Genomic DNA, 18,124 nt, shown 5'->3' on the forward strand with positions numbered 1-18,124 from the left:
TTTCTAAAGCTCCTCAAATGTATATTTAATAGATAATTAATTAATAACAATATTAAATCTAAATCAAATCCTCCTTTCCAGCCATGAAAGAAAACCATTACACAGTGGTCAGATATATACTGCTGCTTTATAATAAGGTCACTTCTTCATGGCACAATTTTATTTCTGCATTGTATATTATTTGTGTAGCCAAATCAATACAGACACAAAACACAAAGCCTATTTAGCCTAATGAGAAACAAGAGCAGAAACCTCTGCAATGGCACTGCATGTTGTTTTCTATTCTAATTCAATTCAGATTTCCTAATGCTTCTTGTCTTTCCAAAGTGACCTATCACGTTTTGCCTAATCACTTCTTTTTTCTGCCTACAGTTTCAGTGAAAATAATTTAGTCCATTTTCCAAACAAAGAATTTTTTTATTTTAAATGTATTTGAAAATTCATTTTGCAACCTGTGGTAGCAAAGCGAAGAAAACCCTGCAAAATACCAAACCAAACGAAAGCTTTTACTGAGATGTCCCTGCAAAGAATTTGGTTAGGACCTGACAAAACTCTATTCATGTTACCTCTTCTGGTAAGTAGACCAAATACAAATCCCTGCAGGTTTCTACAAGAAACCTGCTTGCTTGCTCTGTAAGACTGAGTGCTGCACTGATGGTTCTTCAGATCTCAGCAGCGGAGGAAAGCACAAGGGCTGGGACATGTCCAGTGAGACAGGAAGGACTGCCACTCCTCTATCCATAAGGCAATCTCTGTAACCTCTCTGTGGCATTTCTCTGCTTGGCACAACCACTCTGCAATCATGAATATTACCCAAACCCATCTAATAAGCACAGCTGCTGAGAAACTTGGTCAGTGAGTATCAACAGTCTCAAGATACTGCAAGTTTTTCGCTCACATTCCACTCTTTGTATAACAAATTACTAGAAACAACAAATTTCTGGCCTTATTCTATCCAGCACTCTCAACAGGATCCTCAAACTACTGGAGCCACAGAACAGATTTTAAACAGCATTGTGTGAGAATTGGTTCTTTCAGTCTCTCAACCTTAACAGGTTATTTCTCTTCACAGTAGCAGACCCTAACAGATCCTTCCATATTGTGAGACCACAGCAGGCAACTCTGAGATGAAGCAGAAACCCTCACCGATCACAGACAAATCTTTCTGCACACAGTATAGAAGAAAAGCTTTAAAACAATGAGAGATTTATTCCCTATATTCAGATCTCAAATTGAAAGAGGGGAAATTTAGATTAGATATATGGAAGCAATTCTTAAATGTGAGGGTAGTGAAGCACTGGAACAGTTTGCCCCAACCCCAGAAGTGTTTAAGGACAGGCTGGATGAGGCATTGAGCAATCTGGTCTAATGAGAGATGCACCTGTCCATGGCAGCGAGGTTTACAAGTAGATGATCTTTAATGTCCCTTCAAACGCAAACCATTCTGTGCTATCTGTTCAGCAGATAAGAAGGAAAACCCACCTAACCCCTTTCCTAAAAAGACGAGTCTTAATAAGTGGAATAGGTAAGAAGTGGAGGAGCTAACAAAATCACTGTAGTGACTGTCATTCATTTCACAGGGGTACTCCAAAAGTATCCCTCCCAAAGCTCCAGATAGGGAAATGCTGTTGCAACAATAAAAGTGCTCTCAGCAAAGGTCTGCCTTCAGAACCAGTCCAGTAGAGGCAAGTTCTCACACAGGACTGGGATTTCTCTATCAATCTGTCCTAAACAGATCACAGCTCTATCCAACTCACAGAGGCAGGATCAGAAACTGCCAGTTTTTCTAGTCTTGACTCATAAAAAATAAATCTGTTTCTTCAACTGCTCTGTTCTGATACAGCATCAGAAAGCTCTATATTAAAAGTCTCTCAAGAGTAGCATTTTTTACCCATTTAGTAACATAGCTTAGTTTGTACTCACAGATCTTATCTTCCCTCTTATTTTATACAGAGATCCTCTTCCCCTCCAGAACTATAATTACTCTGAAAAATGCAGGGCATATGGAACACTTTCCTCCAAGCAACAAAAAGAGTACCATAAAAGCCATGAACATAAGCAGTTTATTAGAAATGGTTTCCCTTCCCCAACAACTACTCAAAGCTGCTGTGAAATTCTATTGAAGTGATACTATGCCAGGATCCAAAAGATCTATGAAAGGATTTGCCTGCATTACAGAGGGTTTACTGTTAATTAGCTCTTGTAGACACACACAATACATAGAACAAGACTTTTTTCTTTTTTTGAGGAAGTGATGATTTGTTGAGAGGATATTCTTTTTTGATACAAAGCTAGCGTTAGGATTGTAATTGGAGTTAACATCTACACATCATTCTGTTTAATCACTTTACAATGGTGGGCCTGGCTAATTAGTTTCTGTTAGGTAAAAGGGAAATACGAATGAAATTTTCTTGAGGCATAAACAGAGACATCAGCTTACTCAGACCAGTAACACCAGGTCCTGGTTCTTTTCTATCACATCAACTAGGTACTTCTGATCACATTTTTAGATTTACAATCTCTCATGCACTGGAAAACAGAAACTTCACTCCTCCTTTGGTGATCTCTTCTCTCTGAGTATTAAGCTGAATGAGTCACATGAAGAATGAACTCACTTAAAATTCATACTTCAAGTAAAAACTGAGTCCACAGCCTCCCTTCAATAACTGATTTAGCCAAACTTTCCTGGTAGACTTGGGAGAAAGGGAATGTAGGAGAATCACCTTTCCTGACTGCCTAGAGTATTTTCTTAATGAACAGTAAAGCATTATTTTTACAGATTTTCCATCTTCCTTTTAGGCAATGGTTACCCCAGTCTTGGAAGCAGGCATAGTCCTCTTTTTGCTCTTTATTTGAGAGTATGCTGGAACATGCTATTATAACTCATTCCAATCACTGAAATTGCTGACTGCAGTTGTCAGAAGGTATCAAAAGGAGGAGTGGCATTGTAATAAAGGGGCTCCTTCGGGCATCCTGGAAAATTCAAGCTTTCACTTGTTGTGGTGATTTCTAGGAAATACTGATATGAAAGGTGGAACAAAAAATGAAGCCTTAGAGCAACATTCCAGTGCCTACTCATCCCTTTCCCAAAAGGCAGAGAACAGGAAGCACTGTGAGAAGCCAGAAAAGGCAGGGCATGAGGCTCTTGCTTTCTCTCTGTTCCCTGAGCTGAGATGTTCAGCACTTCAGAGAAGGATGGAAAGGGACAGAAAGGAGGGCAAAGAAGCAGTGAGGTTAGTTATGTGCCAGCTAAGGACTCCACCTTGCATGGGGAGTCCCATTTCTTCAGGCCTCTGCACCACCTGAGCACCCCAAAGAGGTCAGGCAGAAAACGGGCTCAGTAAACTGCCTTTGTGAATCACACAAATTACAGTCAGACCACACCATGACAGAGATGCCATGAATTAAACATGGTATAAACACAGACAGAATGGCTCACAAATGTGAGGGAAGGCTTTCCCTGCCATGTGATTTGCTCACAGTAAATCAAAAGCTATAAGGAACAATAACCATAATTTGCAACTAGCCACAAGCAGAAGGGACACTAATTCCTCCCGAGGCTTCTAATTTAGTTACAGTTTGAACTTCTTCTGGCAGCTCAGAATACAATGAAAACCTTTGTGAGGATAAACTAAACACACTAAAAATAAATATGGGTCACCACAGTGGAAAAAAAAAAAAAAGCACATGAGACCCAGCAAGTAACCTTACAGTCATTAGAAAAATCTGTCAAGTAGGCCTAGGAAAAGGGCTCAAATAGCCCAAATATGCTATTTGGGCTGAAAAACGGCATTTCATTGAGCTGAAAACAGGAAAAGACGGAGTTTCTTGCATCCTTCTGGACAGAACTCTATTGAATCTAAAGGTTTGAAAAAACAAAAAAACATATGCAGAAAGATATACATTGACAAAAGTAATATTTTTTCCCCACATAAAATTGAAGGTACCAAAGATAAGCAGAAAAACTGAAGTTTCACCAGTCATTTGGAAACAAGTCATGCGATGCACATCTGATTCATCTTTATTAAACATGACAGTAAGAATTCCTTTGCTATTATACTGGACTCCTACAAAAGCCTTCAAGTCAATGGATCATGGCATAAACAATTTGCAAACTGCAAAACCGGACAGAAAGGCAACACTGCTATAAAAATGAAAATAGGAGAAGATGAGTAATATCTTGTTGTTTGGGTTAAAGCCCTCCTCTCACTTTCAGCTGCCTGAACAGCAGAGAACTCTGCACCCTTCAGCTCACTACTAATTCACATCAATGCAATAAATTTAAGTTAATGGATAAGGGTCACAATAATTGTTAATTAATGTAAGGTCTATAAGTCTCAGGAGGACAAACAATTGCTAAAGGGTCATGAAGAAGGTCTTATCTAAAGTTAAATGCTTTTATTTTTGATTTATACCCATACCATAATAAAAAGTAACACTTTGCCAGTGCAGTTTTGCCAATTTTTAACCCAAACAAAATGAACCATTTTCACACACAAATAAAGAGCATAATTTCATTAATCTAATATGGAGGTATGACATTTCCTTCTTCAACTTGGAAGTGAAAGAATACAGTGCAGTAATTTTCCTAAAATAAATTCAACAAGGTTGGAACAAACAAAAAAAAGTCCATCAGATTTAAACAAAACATTTGAAGGTCTTCCCCCTCAAACTGAATGGAGCAGGAAATTATTCAGCTGAGCAGAATAAAATGATTGCCTTAATTTCCACTCCCTTTATACTTTGCTTTACTACCTTGACAGTGGATTCCAGGAGACAAAACCTGCGATTTACACAACACAAACCCCAAATTAAGCATTGCCTGCTAGGACATAGCTTAAGCTTGGCACACCACTGGACAACACTTTCTTTGCTGCTGTAGAATCATGTTGGAGGTTCCACTCTTAATTCCACTTTGAAACACAGGACCCAATCTAACATCCACGGTGATTAACAGGAGTCTTCCCACCGAGTTCAGTGGGTATTTGGCAGTAGCTCCAGAGGTGTACTGACTGCTACCTGAACACTCTTGATGTAGAGATAAGTTTTGGAGTTATACTATTTGAATTAAACTGGAATGGCTGTTGGGCTAATGGAGGAAGGCAGTAAGCGGCCTGCAGTGCTACAGGAGAGTTGCTGTACAGCCCACAAGCTCTCAATTTTCCCTCAAAAAGTTATTAAAAATCCAATTGATGAAGTACATGGTATTTTTAAATTGATTACTAAAGAACTTCATCCTTTGTAGTTTGGTAAGGTCCTTAAACTTATGAAAATAACAAAATATTTTCTTTATTTGTGCTTTGACTAGAGTTGATGAAATGGAGACCTTTAAAACCAACTTCTTGTTTTGGGCAACTCTGTTTAAATGAGTACATCTGAAAAGGAATCCCCACTGAAGCATCTTTAACTGGATATTCCAGACCAGAAAGAGTAAAACAAAACATAGAAATATTGAGAAACTCAGTCATCTTTTTGTTATTAATTAGTCCATGAATTAAGTTGGAACCGATATTGATTTAATAAACAAGTATACCATTTGATAGGATTTATAAAGCACTGTTTTTCAAGTAGAAATATGTTCTCTCTCAATAGAAAGAGGAATATTCACAACAGATACACAATTAATAAGGAAAGACAATCTTAAAATCTTTTCAAAAGGTAAGAAAAAAACCCCAAAGTAAAATCCATAATGAGGTGACTTTGTTTGGAATTATACATTTTTCTTCTAGTCTTAGCTCAGGACAGTAATCTACAAGCCTGGAAATCATACTAACCAGTTTGAATTTAGAATCAAAAAAACTCAATGGCAAGGAAGAGTTTTCATGAAAAAGAATGCAGAATACAACCTACATTAATTTAACTGCCATTACTGAAAAATAAAATTGCTGCAAGGTTGTAATTTTTTTTTAAACAAAAAATTTTTTAAACTCAAATAATAGTATTATGTGAATTAAGGAAGAGAGTCAGTTTTGCTAAAACATTTACTTTTTTCAAGATAACGTGTATGGAATAAAAAGCTTCATTTGATTTTAAACTCTGTCTTAATCAAAAAACACCAACAGAAAACAAGCAAATTCCAAATTAGCCAGTTTCCATCATGTTTGTTTCTAACAAAATTTTATATAGAAACAAACAAACAAACAAACAAAAAACCCAAACCAAAACAAAAAAAAACCCAAGAAAAAGGCATTTTCTAATCAGCCTAAATGAGCAAAATATTTAATTGGTTTTCAAACAGAAAAGTACATTTGGATGTTGAGAGGTGTATCTTACTTAAGGGTGAATTATATTTCCCCTGCTTTTCTTGACAAACTGGATAGTATAACATTCCTGTGGCAACAAGGACCCTGTGTACAAAGAATGGAAAAGTGGTGGATGTTACCTAGCATGTTGTGGTAAAGTGGACTGTCGTGTCCATGGATAGTAAATGCAGTCATGACTAGCGGGACCTCTACACCTGCAGGCAATTACAGAACAGAAGACGTCATTTGCCATTCACAAGGACATGCACACCATGCGCCCTTGTCCACACATGGAGGATGGAGACACACAGGCAATGACTACTCAGCAAGTACCTATCCATCAGGCCGATGCAGTCCTCGATACGTGGCCCTATGCACCTGCAGCAAATCCAAAGTGAAAACAGAGAAAGAGAGAAATCTGTTATTTACAGATCCAAGAAGCAGGAATCCCCTTTGTGTTCTTAATTATAACTCTCACAAGAGACCCAAGTCACCACCGAATTATAGCTTGTGACAAAAGCGAGCTTGCAACAGGAACAATAATAGCAACAGCACTCCAAGGCTGGCCATATCTTGGCTTAAACAACACTTAAGGCAGGTTTCACCTGCATCCGTGGGAGTCCTGACAACAGTGTTGCTTCTTCTGCATGTTTTTTGAACCATGAAACCGGTGATTACTGCACAAAAGCTCTTCATTTGCAAGACGAGACCTCCAGGAGCACAGAGCTTGTTTTTCTTTCTATAATTGATGCAATTGTTCACTCTGCTCTAAGCTCCTAGCCAGGGCAACTGCAGAAATATTTTGAAAGCTGACTATACTTTGACAGGGAAGCTCAAGGATCAACTTCCATCAACAAAAAACAGAGCAAAATGGTGTCTGCTGATAGAGGCATTTCATTCTGCTTTCCTTAGATGTTGCCAGAAGTTCTCCTGCCCAAAGAGCAGGTGTTCACCAAAGGCAGTGGAAATGCAGGGAATTGCTATATGCAGCGCCACTAAAACACAGTCATGTTTTGTTTGCAAGACACAGCTATGTGTGGATTTCCCCTGACCTCGTGAAAAGCAGGACTAAAGGGCTGTCCTAGGTCCCCTGCATTCAAATAGCAAGTCAATGACACATTTACACAGTAGTCAGGATTCTCAGAGACCTCAGGTTTTAAAGACAACCTGACACCCTTCAGTGCTGCATGCCCAGCTAGAACCTTTGCAGCCATGGGGAGTATTTAGCCCTCAGCATTTTAAGAAAACCAAACCACTTATTTCAACTCTTTAATAAGATCTCAGAGCTCTTTGGCTGTACAGGAGCAAGTGAACTGACACATCAGTAGACTGAAAATCACTTCTGTTGAGGTACTTTAAAAGAGTTGGGGATCATACCTTAAATTTAAAGTCTGCTGCTTTCAGACTGGCTTTGATGGAGGGATATCCATGTCAAAAATCTGAGAGAGTTCAAATATGCTCACAGGAGATTTTCTTTCTGCTTCACCATCACTTGCCACTCATCAGCTTTTGCTGCATTTAAATTGGCTATCACTCTGCCATTATAAAATAAGTCAGTGAATTCAATTTCCCCTTGCCTGTTCATCAGGGGGAGCAGACATAGTGAACCTTGGCCCTTGTTTGTTTACTTGAATTTTTATTTTTACATAAGAACTCTGACATGTAAACACAAACTGTAAGGATTTCCTCAATAATTGTTTCCTCCAGCAACTGTGCAGACATAAAAAGGATTCATTAAATACCCAGGTGACCAGATAATGCATAAACATAAGGGGATGATTTAAACACAGTTAAAAAACTTAACAGAGAGAACTCTTGATGTGACTTCTTAGAAATTTCAGCTGTCCTGGGCTTCAGGACTTCAGAATTCAGGACTGTCTGAATTCTAACCTGTCTCAGACACATCCAATCTCTCTTCCTTTCACGGCATTCTCAGCAATTTGCAGAAAACCAGTTCAGTAATGAAGGAGGCAAAAAAAAGTTGTTCAGATCTTCCATTTACTAGGTCAAGAAAAGCTGAGCTCAGACTCTTGCTATAAATAAAAGGAAAGGCATCTTCAAATTAAGGTCTGAGTTACTAGATCAGGTAACTGGCAGACTAACATCAAGAGCCTGTTGTCTTGGAGTTACTTCACAACTGCACATTTATTTGCTCTTGCTCTGGAAGACAGGACTTGAATCCCAGAAGAGAGAGCTGTTTGGACCTCACCCAGTCCAAGTTAAAGTACCATTGACTTTTACTTAAACTTGTAATCTCCTCCAGTGAATTTCCCATTCCCGAACAGAAAACTCTGTCCAGGTGCAATGTGCATTACTCCTAGTCATGCTGAGCAGCTTCCTGTTTCCTCCCTGATTGACTGTCCTGATTACACGCAATGAAGTACAACACTGTGTGAGTCATGGCAATATCTGTTACCAGGGTATTTTGCACCACCAAGCCATCCGTTACTTTTTCCTCTGGAAGGAAATTCCTTGTTTTCAGGATTTTTGACATGTAGAAGTAGAGGTATGACACAATCATAAATCACACTGGTACCCCACTCTCTCCCAGGGTTCCTTCTGCTTGGAGTCTGGATGATATTTTCATTTTCAAGTTTGCTCTGTAAAATGAACTGGTTAACTGATGCCAATGGTTAACTGGTTAATATGCCAATTCATTAATGATATATTCAGTACCTTACAAAAGTTCAATACAGCTTATACAGAAAATTACTCAGGGAGCTCATCCTAATTTTACAGATAATCAACCTCTGATAGAAAATAGTGAGTTAAAATGTCAAGTTTTGAAAATTGGAGTAACAACTGTTTTTTTCCTGAAAAAACCCTTTTTTCCTCTGCCAAATAATGTCTTTCATCAACTTTCCTTAAGACTGAAAGGTGGGGTCTTAGCTGTGCACAGACATGGAGTAGCAAAGCCATTTCTAGTCAGATGAATTCTCAAAAATCTTTGTCATTGGAAATAAACAAAAATTATTTTAAACTGCATAAATTGATTTTCTCTGTGCAGGAGAAAACCTTAGTTGTGGTGGTCATCCAACTGGAGGGCACTGAGTGGCCAGTGGCCTGGGAGGAGTGGCTGCAGTGGCCTAAGCCCATAAATAGGGCACATGAGCTCCATCTTACCTTTTTTGTTGGGACCTGCCATTGCCATGTGAAAGCCCAGACTTCCATGGGACTCTTTGGTGGTAGCTATTTAATTATTTTATTCTACTCTCTTACTTCACTCCTTCTCTCTTCTTCTCTCTCTCTCTTTACTCCTGTTTCTTCTCTTAAAATTTTCATTTCTTTACACTTTTTGTTTTCTTAATATTTTGGGTAACTTAAAACTGATGGGTTCTATATTACTAGGAGTTGGTGTGTGCTGGATACTTCAGTGAAATACTTTGCCTTCATTGTATGTTACCCCTTTTAACCTTTTGCTAACATGCCTATTTTCTCACTAAATTAAAAGAAATGTCTTGGGGAACATAGAACATAGGTGGCGTTTTCTCTTACAACACAACCTCAAGGTATTAAAGAACTAAAAGGCTTTGCAAAAATCCAAATTATTTTAGAGCCTTAAATAAAAGTAACGCTCGCAGTAAAGCTTGAGGCTTTGGGCCTGGGGTCTTACAATTGTTTCATCTGGAATTCATAATGTCTTCCTAAATATACACCTAAGCTTTAAAGACAAAATAGTATTTGTACCTTCAACTTCCTTCAGGACCACACCTGTGTTGCTAAGGCTCCCATGGCTTCTCTGGTCTTGGCTTAGAAGAAAAAGAACTTTTTGGTGAAGAGCAACGCACTTCCTTCAAAAGGTTGTGTGACAAAATGCATTTGTATGACCAGGGGAGGTGTCCAGTGAGATCTCCCATTTGGTGTCCTGCCCAGCAAGGAAGCAGACTGTCACATGCTATTACATAATTAGTATTTTATTCCTGTGGAAGTGTTCCATTTTGGCTAGCCCTGCAAGAAGAGATGCCAAATGCTTTCCAACTCTCTTGAATCAAACAGGATAGCTGTCCTATATGCCCCAGATCTGCTCCAAACTGGCTTCTGTTATCATGGGGATGCAAGGCCAAGAGCACAGTTGTTGCATCCACGGAAGTCACTGTTTGACAGTTCTCTTGGTCAATGCAAGATCATTAACAGGGCTGGATAATGACACACCTATTAACAGAAGCAGTCATTACACTTTGAAAAAGGGAGGAGAATGTAGCTATCAAAGCTAACCCTCCAGGCTGTAAAGCAATTCTCTGCAAGTGCCATGATGGAATTAGGGCAGAAGGCTCACAGGGAACAGAGGTGAGACAGAAGGTATCTTCCTTGGTGACAACTGTTGGGGAGGAGGAGAAACAATGGATGAGAACAACCCATTTTATCAGGCAGACTGACTCACAGAGAGCAGCACTGAACAAATGAGATTAATACTGCACTGGGAGCACTGCTCTGCAGCAGCTCAACATTTTTTGATGGGTATCCAAGCTGTACTGAGAGGACACTGGCTTCATTCCAGCACTTGATCTGACAGCAAGGAGAACAGGCACAACAGATGAAGCAGAATTATGGTTTCTCTCTCCACCTTTCAGTTGTGAGCCAAATATCCAGATGTGTTCCCACCACAACCTATTTCACTGAAGAATCATGACTGAGGGCAATTTAAATATTAATTTCTGAAGGAAGGATATGAAACTAGAGAATTCAGCATTAAATGAGAAAACAAGAGAGATTAACTGATTTCCCTTTTCTCTGTGGGCATATTTAGCCCCTGACAATGTCGACAAGAAGAGGGACAACCCGTAAACATCTTGGACAGTCATTAACAGTTTCATTAACATTATCACATTATCCGAAGTCTTTAGGAACACTAGAAAAGAACAGCCATGCTTACCCATACTTGTGGGAGGAGGGTGTTGTTTTTATGAGGGGTAATAAAATACCTAGCAGCAGACACATTACTCTTTAATAAAGAGGATGAGGATTTCTATGAGGAGAAGTAGACTCATGGAAGAGGGATGGCTCCTCATTTGGGAGATAACCACACCTTGGCATATGTAACCTTTGTGCCTTTTACTTGTTCTTTCAATGGGGATTGGCACACAATGCTAAATAAAACCTAATCAGCAAGGAAAATAATAAAAAAGGGAAAACTGAAAGTCCGATGATTACATGACAACATAACTCAGTATAAAGGAGCCCTGTGTCATCAGGGCATGCCAATGGCACTGGCAAGGTCAGTTACAACTGCCTAATGCCCTTTCTATTTGTTTATGAAGTAGAATGTCAGATTTTCAGCACAATACTTAAAAGCCTCCATTCTTGACCCTGTTCTATCCAGGGAGATTAAAAACAATCACTTACAAAATATGGGTGCATATGGAGAAATGGAAAGACATGGAAAACATTCTCCTCTCTTCCTGGTCTAGGAGAACCACACTTGCGCCACAAACACTAGAAACAGTTGGGTCAGTTAGAACTCCTCAGAAAGGAGGGGGAAATGGGATGAAGTGTTGCTTCCTGGAGGCCAGCAGAGCTGCAAGGCCCTGTCTATGCTGGGTGGACAGTAAATGCATCACACTTAGCTGGGCTTGAAGGATTAGATCAGAATTGGCATTTCTTCCATCTATGAAAGCCAGGACCAGAGCTCCTGCAGCGAGCTCATCTTTTCATATCATTCTTACACTCTTCTTCCACAGTAGCAGCATTTTTCTTATTGCATAACTGATTTAAAGGGTCTGAGGGGAGAGGAAGACAAATTTGTAACAGATCCTGGTTGTGTCTCTGAGATCTCCCTTTCATTTCCCTAATGGCTCTATTGTAATTAGATTTGCAAAACCAGCAAAAGGTCTCATTTTGAATGGCAACAGCTGTTGACATCAAGATTACATTGAATAATTTACTGGTTTAATTTTAGTTGCTAAATAGTAAGAGCCTCTTGTCAAAGACTATTTCGCTGGTTGATGTTTTTTCTATTTTCCCCTGGCTGCCTCTCCCTTTCTTTGTATGCTGGGCACCACCAACTGTCCCACAGAAAAGGCATTCATATCTTCTGTTGTTGGTGCAAAATTGTAGTTGTGTATGATTCTTAGTTCTGACTTAGATACATGGGCTGTATAATTCCCAAATGTAACAAATTATTCTGGGCACATAGACAGGATTTGAGAAATTCACGCTTGGACTCAGACTCCGGTACAAAATCTGGTTTCAGACAAACCCTTTGCATCAGTTCCTGCAGGAAAAAGAGAGAAGCAACACTTTTGTCTCACAGTAGTGCTGTTGGCTTATTCTTGGACAGTCATCAACAGCTTCAATACCAAGGAGCAGAGATTCTGTCAACAAGCAAATAATAAAAATAAAGTCATTTTGCAGGCCTACATTAAGTGAAATAACAGCATTTGCTGCAAACCATTGGTAGCTAGAAGGAAAGCTAAGGGCATGGTTGTGAACAGTTGTTCCCTATGGTTTTCAAAAGGAGTGTAAGCTTTTTTTGTGATAAGCTGCTGGGTATTCATAACTAGAACCTGAATGTCATGAGAGACCTGAAAATGAAGATTAAATTGCTGCTGCACACTCTGTTTTCAGGAGTGGGACAAGTGCTTTACTAAGCCAAATTGTATGGAAACCAACAGTAAATAGGGTGGCTCACTTCACAGAATTTGCACTTACCCTTGGGTGCAGTTTGGATGACATGGATGGCACTCACGATCTTCATCAGCATACTTGAAAATGAAGCTGTTTGCCCCCTGTAAGCCATCAGGACATTTTTCCACACAATTTGGACCATCCTTAAAATGGAAACACTTTGTGCAGTGGTCAGGTCCCTGGAGAGAGTGAAAGAAAGAAATGCAATGCATTCAAGTTACTGTGTCTTTTCCTGCTGCACTAAAATTGCAGGTCCTAGACTGACAGCACACTCAGCAACAATTATAATAGCATCTTTTCCCAATGAACAGTTAATTATCTGTATGGTTCCAGTCTCTGATAAGGAACAACAGATGTATAAATTCTGCTGCTTTACACCATTAACTTATTCTGTAGAGAACAAGATTAAACTCCAGCTCCTAAATAGATTTCTTAATATTATTGGTGTGCTTAACACAATGAACTTCGTGTCCACTTTAACTCTGAGAAACTTCCTGCAACACTATTCAATCCTGAACCACTTTTGCAAGGCAACTGCAATAGCCTTTCTCCTACCTCTGCACTCCAGAAGTATTTTCCACACTGCATCCTGCATCTAGTCACAGAAACACTAGAGAACTACAAGGTCTCCTTCTTCTTAATATACACGTAGATTAAATTGTTATGAAATACGAACCAAGGCTCTTGGGTAATGTAAAAGTAAAATATTAAAGCTGTGATGACAAGCCAGTGTACAACCAAATCCAGTGTTCAGGCTAAGCACTGGTCTAGGATTTTATGCCCATAACCCTGCCACAAATCCAAATTTCCCTCATGGGGTGAACACTTGAAACATTAGCTTTTTTCTTTATGGATGCATTGTAGAAAACACAGTATTGTAACAGAAATGATGATGCCTTCCCCCCATTTAGTAAGTCACAAAAATAAGGAAATCAATTATGGGTTAAGTTTTCTCAGTTATCAAGAGCCTAAACCACAACTCTTTCCCACAATACTTGTGACTTTTAATCTTGGCAAAAAGAAAGGAAAACAAAAAGAAAGAGACAACTTCTATCTCACAAATGAAAAATAATCTTTGAAAGAAGATTTACTGGCCATTATAAAGATGGGTGACACAGTTAACATGCACTTAGGATGCATGATATACATTATCTATCAAAAGAATTTAAAGCCTAACCTAAATACAAAAACTCCCCAGCATATTGTTCAAACTGAGACATCGAGACAAATTTCCCACATCCAGGAAGAAAAAAAATTGCTCAACTGAAGTTGTAGTAGAACAGGACAGAACTGAGTATAAAGAATGAAAACAGTGATAAAAAAGGGCACTTAAATCACAACTGCATGCCTTCTGTCTTTAAAAATTTTGTCCATCTGTACCGCTAAAGCATTAAGACAACACAGGAAAGAAAAGGATCTCCTTGGATCCAAAGGAGACTGATCCAATTTGAGTTCTTCCTCTATGTGCAGAATATGCCTGTTTTCTGCTTTTGTTAACGCTAATTTGCAACAGCTGCTTTAAAACCTGGGAGCCCAAAAGACTCATACTTTAGCACACTTTTACAAGTTACTATGTAGCACAACAAATTTTGTTCTTACCGGTCCATAGCATGTGATCATGTTTTCTTCCATCTTTTCACACTGGGGATCACACTCCACACAGACAGAACCATTTGCAAATTCTCGAAACTCCCTAGGAAAACATTTTGCAGGCAGGTCAGAAGAAAACCAATTTTGGACTGAAACTGAGACAAAAGGGCTGCTCTTCACCTGAGGGATGCGATTTCAGGTGTACTGAGGGGAGAGCAGGCTGTGCCAACTGAGACCAATCCCACCAACAACATCACACTGACTCACACCAACTGGAAACAAGGCCCCTCAGCACCTCATTCACAGCCAGGTGAAGCAGATGATATCTTGTTCACCAGTATAAAATCCTAGTGTTTTTTTCCCTCTCTTTCCTTAAGAAATACAGACTTAATTAACAGGAAAAAATAGCTCATTTCTTGACTTTCTTCCATGGAATTGCCACTCATTACATGTGAGGGTTGATGAAACACTCTTGTTTTAAAGCCCATTCTCCAAAAGGCTTGTAATGTTCTCAACAACAATTCTAAACTGAGGTCTGAAGGTGTAAAATGTTGCTGCCCAACAATGTGAATATGCAGAGTTCTCACGCAAACAAAAAAACTTCTTCCCAAGCCCAGGTTATAAATATTTCCACACATCTAGGATAGAACTGAGCCTGTGGAAAGTGTAAATACTGTCCACTGATCGATACAGAACAGAATATTCTGACTTGAGTGCTGGTCACTAGTGTCCTTGTGATCTTACTGCGACAGGTTTCATGGCAGCAAGCCATAAAGAGTGGACCGGTATATTCCAGTGCATATGAGAATACATCTGTAGTTTGCAACTCTTCTTTTTATTGGGGGGGCAAGGGAGAAGGAGAGAAGAGGAGCTTTTAAGCACATAAAACTGGACTCTGGCAAGATATTTTTTTAGCATGCATTTTCCCAGATAGAAGTGTATTTATGGGATTTCATTCAGTACTCTTTCCTTAACAGTCACATGAGTTGGCATCCAAGGCAGGAAAAAAAGGAGAATGAAAGCAGAGTTACTTTCAGTTAACAGTCTGAGCTTAAAAAAAAGAATTCAAATAATTTCAGGGGTTTCATCTTTTGACTTTGAAAGAAATGTGTGGGACCTTGCTGTACTGTTACATACAGAGGGAAATTCCACCTGTTTCCCTCCACAATCTAATCATGAATTTCTGCTGCTTCAGCTAATACAGGCAGTTCAGTTCTATTTTTCTGTTATAAAGCAGATTCAGCCACCTTGGCTGTGCTGTGTGTAGGCATTCCCCCAGCAAAAGCAGCAGAGGGAAAAGGGGGAAGAACTCATATTGGGTTTTCATATTTATATTTGTGTGTACAATTACACAGTGCGTTATGGAAAAAGAGAGGGAGTTTTCCTACTCTGGAGTTCCTATTCAGAGAATTTCTTTATCACATGCCTAATGTAACTCATCTTACCATAATGGCATGATTCTGAATAGGGGTGCCACTATTCAAGTAGGGCTAAATGGTGAGGGGTTTTGTAAGTCTTCACCTAAATCATATTGTTCACATGACTAGCAAGCAATGCAACAAACTTTTGATGTTGCATGAAAATTTTAGTCAGCAGAATACTAGGGAAAGCTTTCTACACAAGTTCAGGTTTAGAAACCCTTAAATCTTATCCCACATCACATTTCACTCAAAATCCGTAAATATTGGCAACGGAGCCAGATATTGATTAATATAAACCCAAAATAACCTACTTCATTAAAGTCCTGAAGGACATGATCAGCAACTTCAAGGAAAAGTGCAAGGGGGAATATCTTACCCATCATACAGGTTACAGGAGTCTATGCAGGTCCTTCCCCTGATGAAGCGCTTGCAGGAGAGACACTGGTCTGGCCCTGGCCCCCAGCAGCCATCACTTGAGCACAACTCATTACACACCATTCCGTCGGCAGCTGCAGAGAGAGGATACTGTCACTTATGTACATAGTCCTCCAAAATCCAAAGGAATGCAATGTCATCAGCATTTCGCCATACTTGGAAAAGTAAACTGGATGTTCAGATTTTCTAGACACAGAACAGAGAAGCAGGAGATTACCGTCACACAGCCACAGAAACACGCAGTGCACTCACAGCTGGAAAGCTGCACACACTTCTGGTTCGCTCCTTTCAGAAAAAATGGATTGAGAAAAAGATTTAAGAGAATGCTGCAAGGATGAACCAGAGAAGAGCCTCTATCCCAGGAATAAATAGAGAAGTAGCCTTAGAGATGGGTGAGAAAGGACATGATAAAGGCCTATAAAATCCGGAATGATAAGGAGGTAAGTAAGCATGAAACAATTGCTCACTGCTTCTTCCAAGTCCCTCGTGGGCATTCAAAGAGACAGGAATCCAATAGGGTTCAAAACTGAGATTTTTCTCCGTAGAAAGTATAGATCAACCTGCAGAATCCCCTGACACAGGACATGGTAAATGCCAAAAATTTAAAAGATTTGAAAAATTGATTGTCCAAATCCACAAAAGGTCTATTAAACTAAAATAGAAAACATTACCGGTGAGTTGAGGGCTCCTTGAAATAAAATTTATGGATGGTGGGGAAAAAGTTGAAGCAAAGTCATCATTGACTGTGATTTTTAAATTATTTATTGCAAAAGTACCTGAAGAGCCAAAGAGCCTTTCTATTAAAACTCACAAAATAAACAACGAATAAAGGGTGAGAGGGAAAGTTTATTTCAAAGAATGTAAGTCTGTATTTTTATTTTATATAAATTCTTCTCTATGTAAACATCTAGATGATGTGACAGATGGAGAAAATGAGCAAATAACAAAAGAAAACACGTTATCACTCCAGCACCTGAAGAAAGTCAGGGTGCAGTTTCAGCCAAACCCTGGCATGTGAAAGGAGAGATCTTTTAATTTGAATTCACTTTTCCATTATGAAGTGTTCTACACAAATCAGTTACACACTCGGCTGAGTAAATTAAAACCACCAAAGATCTGAAATATCAGAGACGGCAACAATATAGACCCTTGTTTGCTTTTTGAAACATTGGAAACAACTTAAGGGAAATGTCAAATAAAAATTAAAAGTAGGTGTGCTGGGAGAATTTTAATACCCTCTCCAAATGCTGTAGCAGGAAGATGAACAGTTGGGAATAAACACACAATGTATGCATGCATAAAACAGCAACTGTACACACCCAGCACACACCTAAAGAGAATAAATAATAAAATCAACAGAGAATCTTTTTGCAAAATGCAAAAAACCCTTTGGCAGGTTTATGAGAAATAAAAAGACAATTGTTCTTGATGAACTGTTTTTCTATGCTTCCTTCAGTGCAGCAGCATAGCTGGGTGACAGGAAAAACAAACCCTCTTTTCCTTTCAGGATACTTGATGGGTTTGTCTCCCCCTGTGCAGGCTGGAACAGTGCAGGTAGGTACTGTCTATTACAATCTACCTGAACAATTGGAGAGTACACTAGTTTTATCTCCTGAGAAGCACAAAGCCCTTCTAAATCACAGAAGAGCCAGCAGAAAGATGCTTTCTGCTTTCCAAGGCATGTTCTAAAACTGGTTATTCTGTGCTCCAGAGTATAAAACACCCTTCCTTGAAGCACAGTGTCTCTCACAGCAGCTGACTGTACAGGAGCACACACTGCTCCATGCAGCAACTGTCCCGAACTGCTCCTCC

At 39.3% G+C, this 18,124-nt stretch overlaps 1 protein-coding gene across 1 annotated transcript in view; it reads right to left on the reverse strand.

Annotated features, from left to right (window-relative positions):
* Positions 1-18,124, reverse strand: part of ERBB4 (erb-b2 receptor tyrosine kinase 4) — a 610,968-nt gene that overhangs the window by 132,643 nt on the left and 460,201 nt on the right. Inside the window, exons 13-16 of the mRNA XM_050340452.1 lie at positions 16,254-16,386; positions 14,466-14,559; positions 12,891-13,045; positions 6,383-6,457 (exon numbers count right to left, since the gene is read on the reverse strand). Coding sequence (XP_050196409.1) covers positions 6,383-6,457; positions 12,891-13,045; positions 14,466-14,559; positions 16,254-16,386 — 457 coding nt within the window. The remainder of the gene's footprint in view (positions 1-6,382; positions 6,458-12,890; positions 13,046-14,465; positions 14,560-16,253; positions 16,387-18,124) is intronic.

The sequence above is a fragment of the Myiozetetes cayanensis genome, unplaced genomic scaffold, assembly GCF_022539395.1.
Source record: "Myiozetetes cayanensis isolate MyiCay16 unplaced genomic scaffold, myiCay2020 scf9, whole genome shotgun sequence".
NCBI lineage: Eukaryota > Metazoa > Chordata > Aves > Passeriformes > Tyrannidae > Myiozetetes > Myiozetetes cayanensis.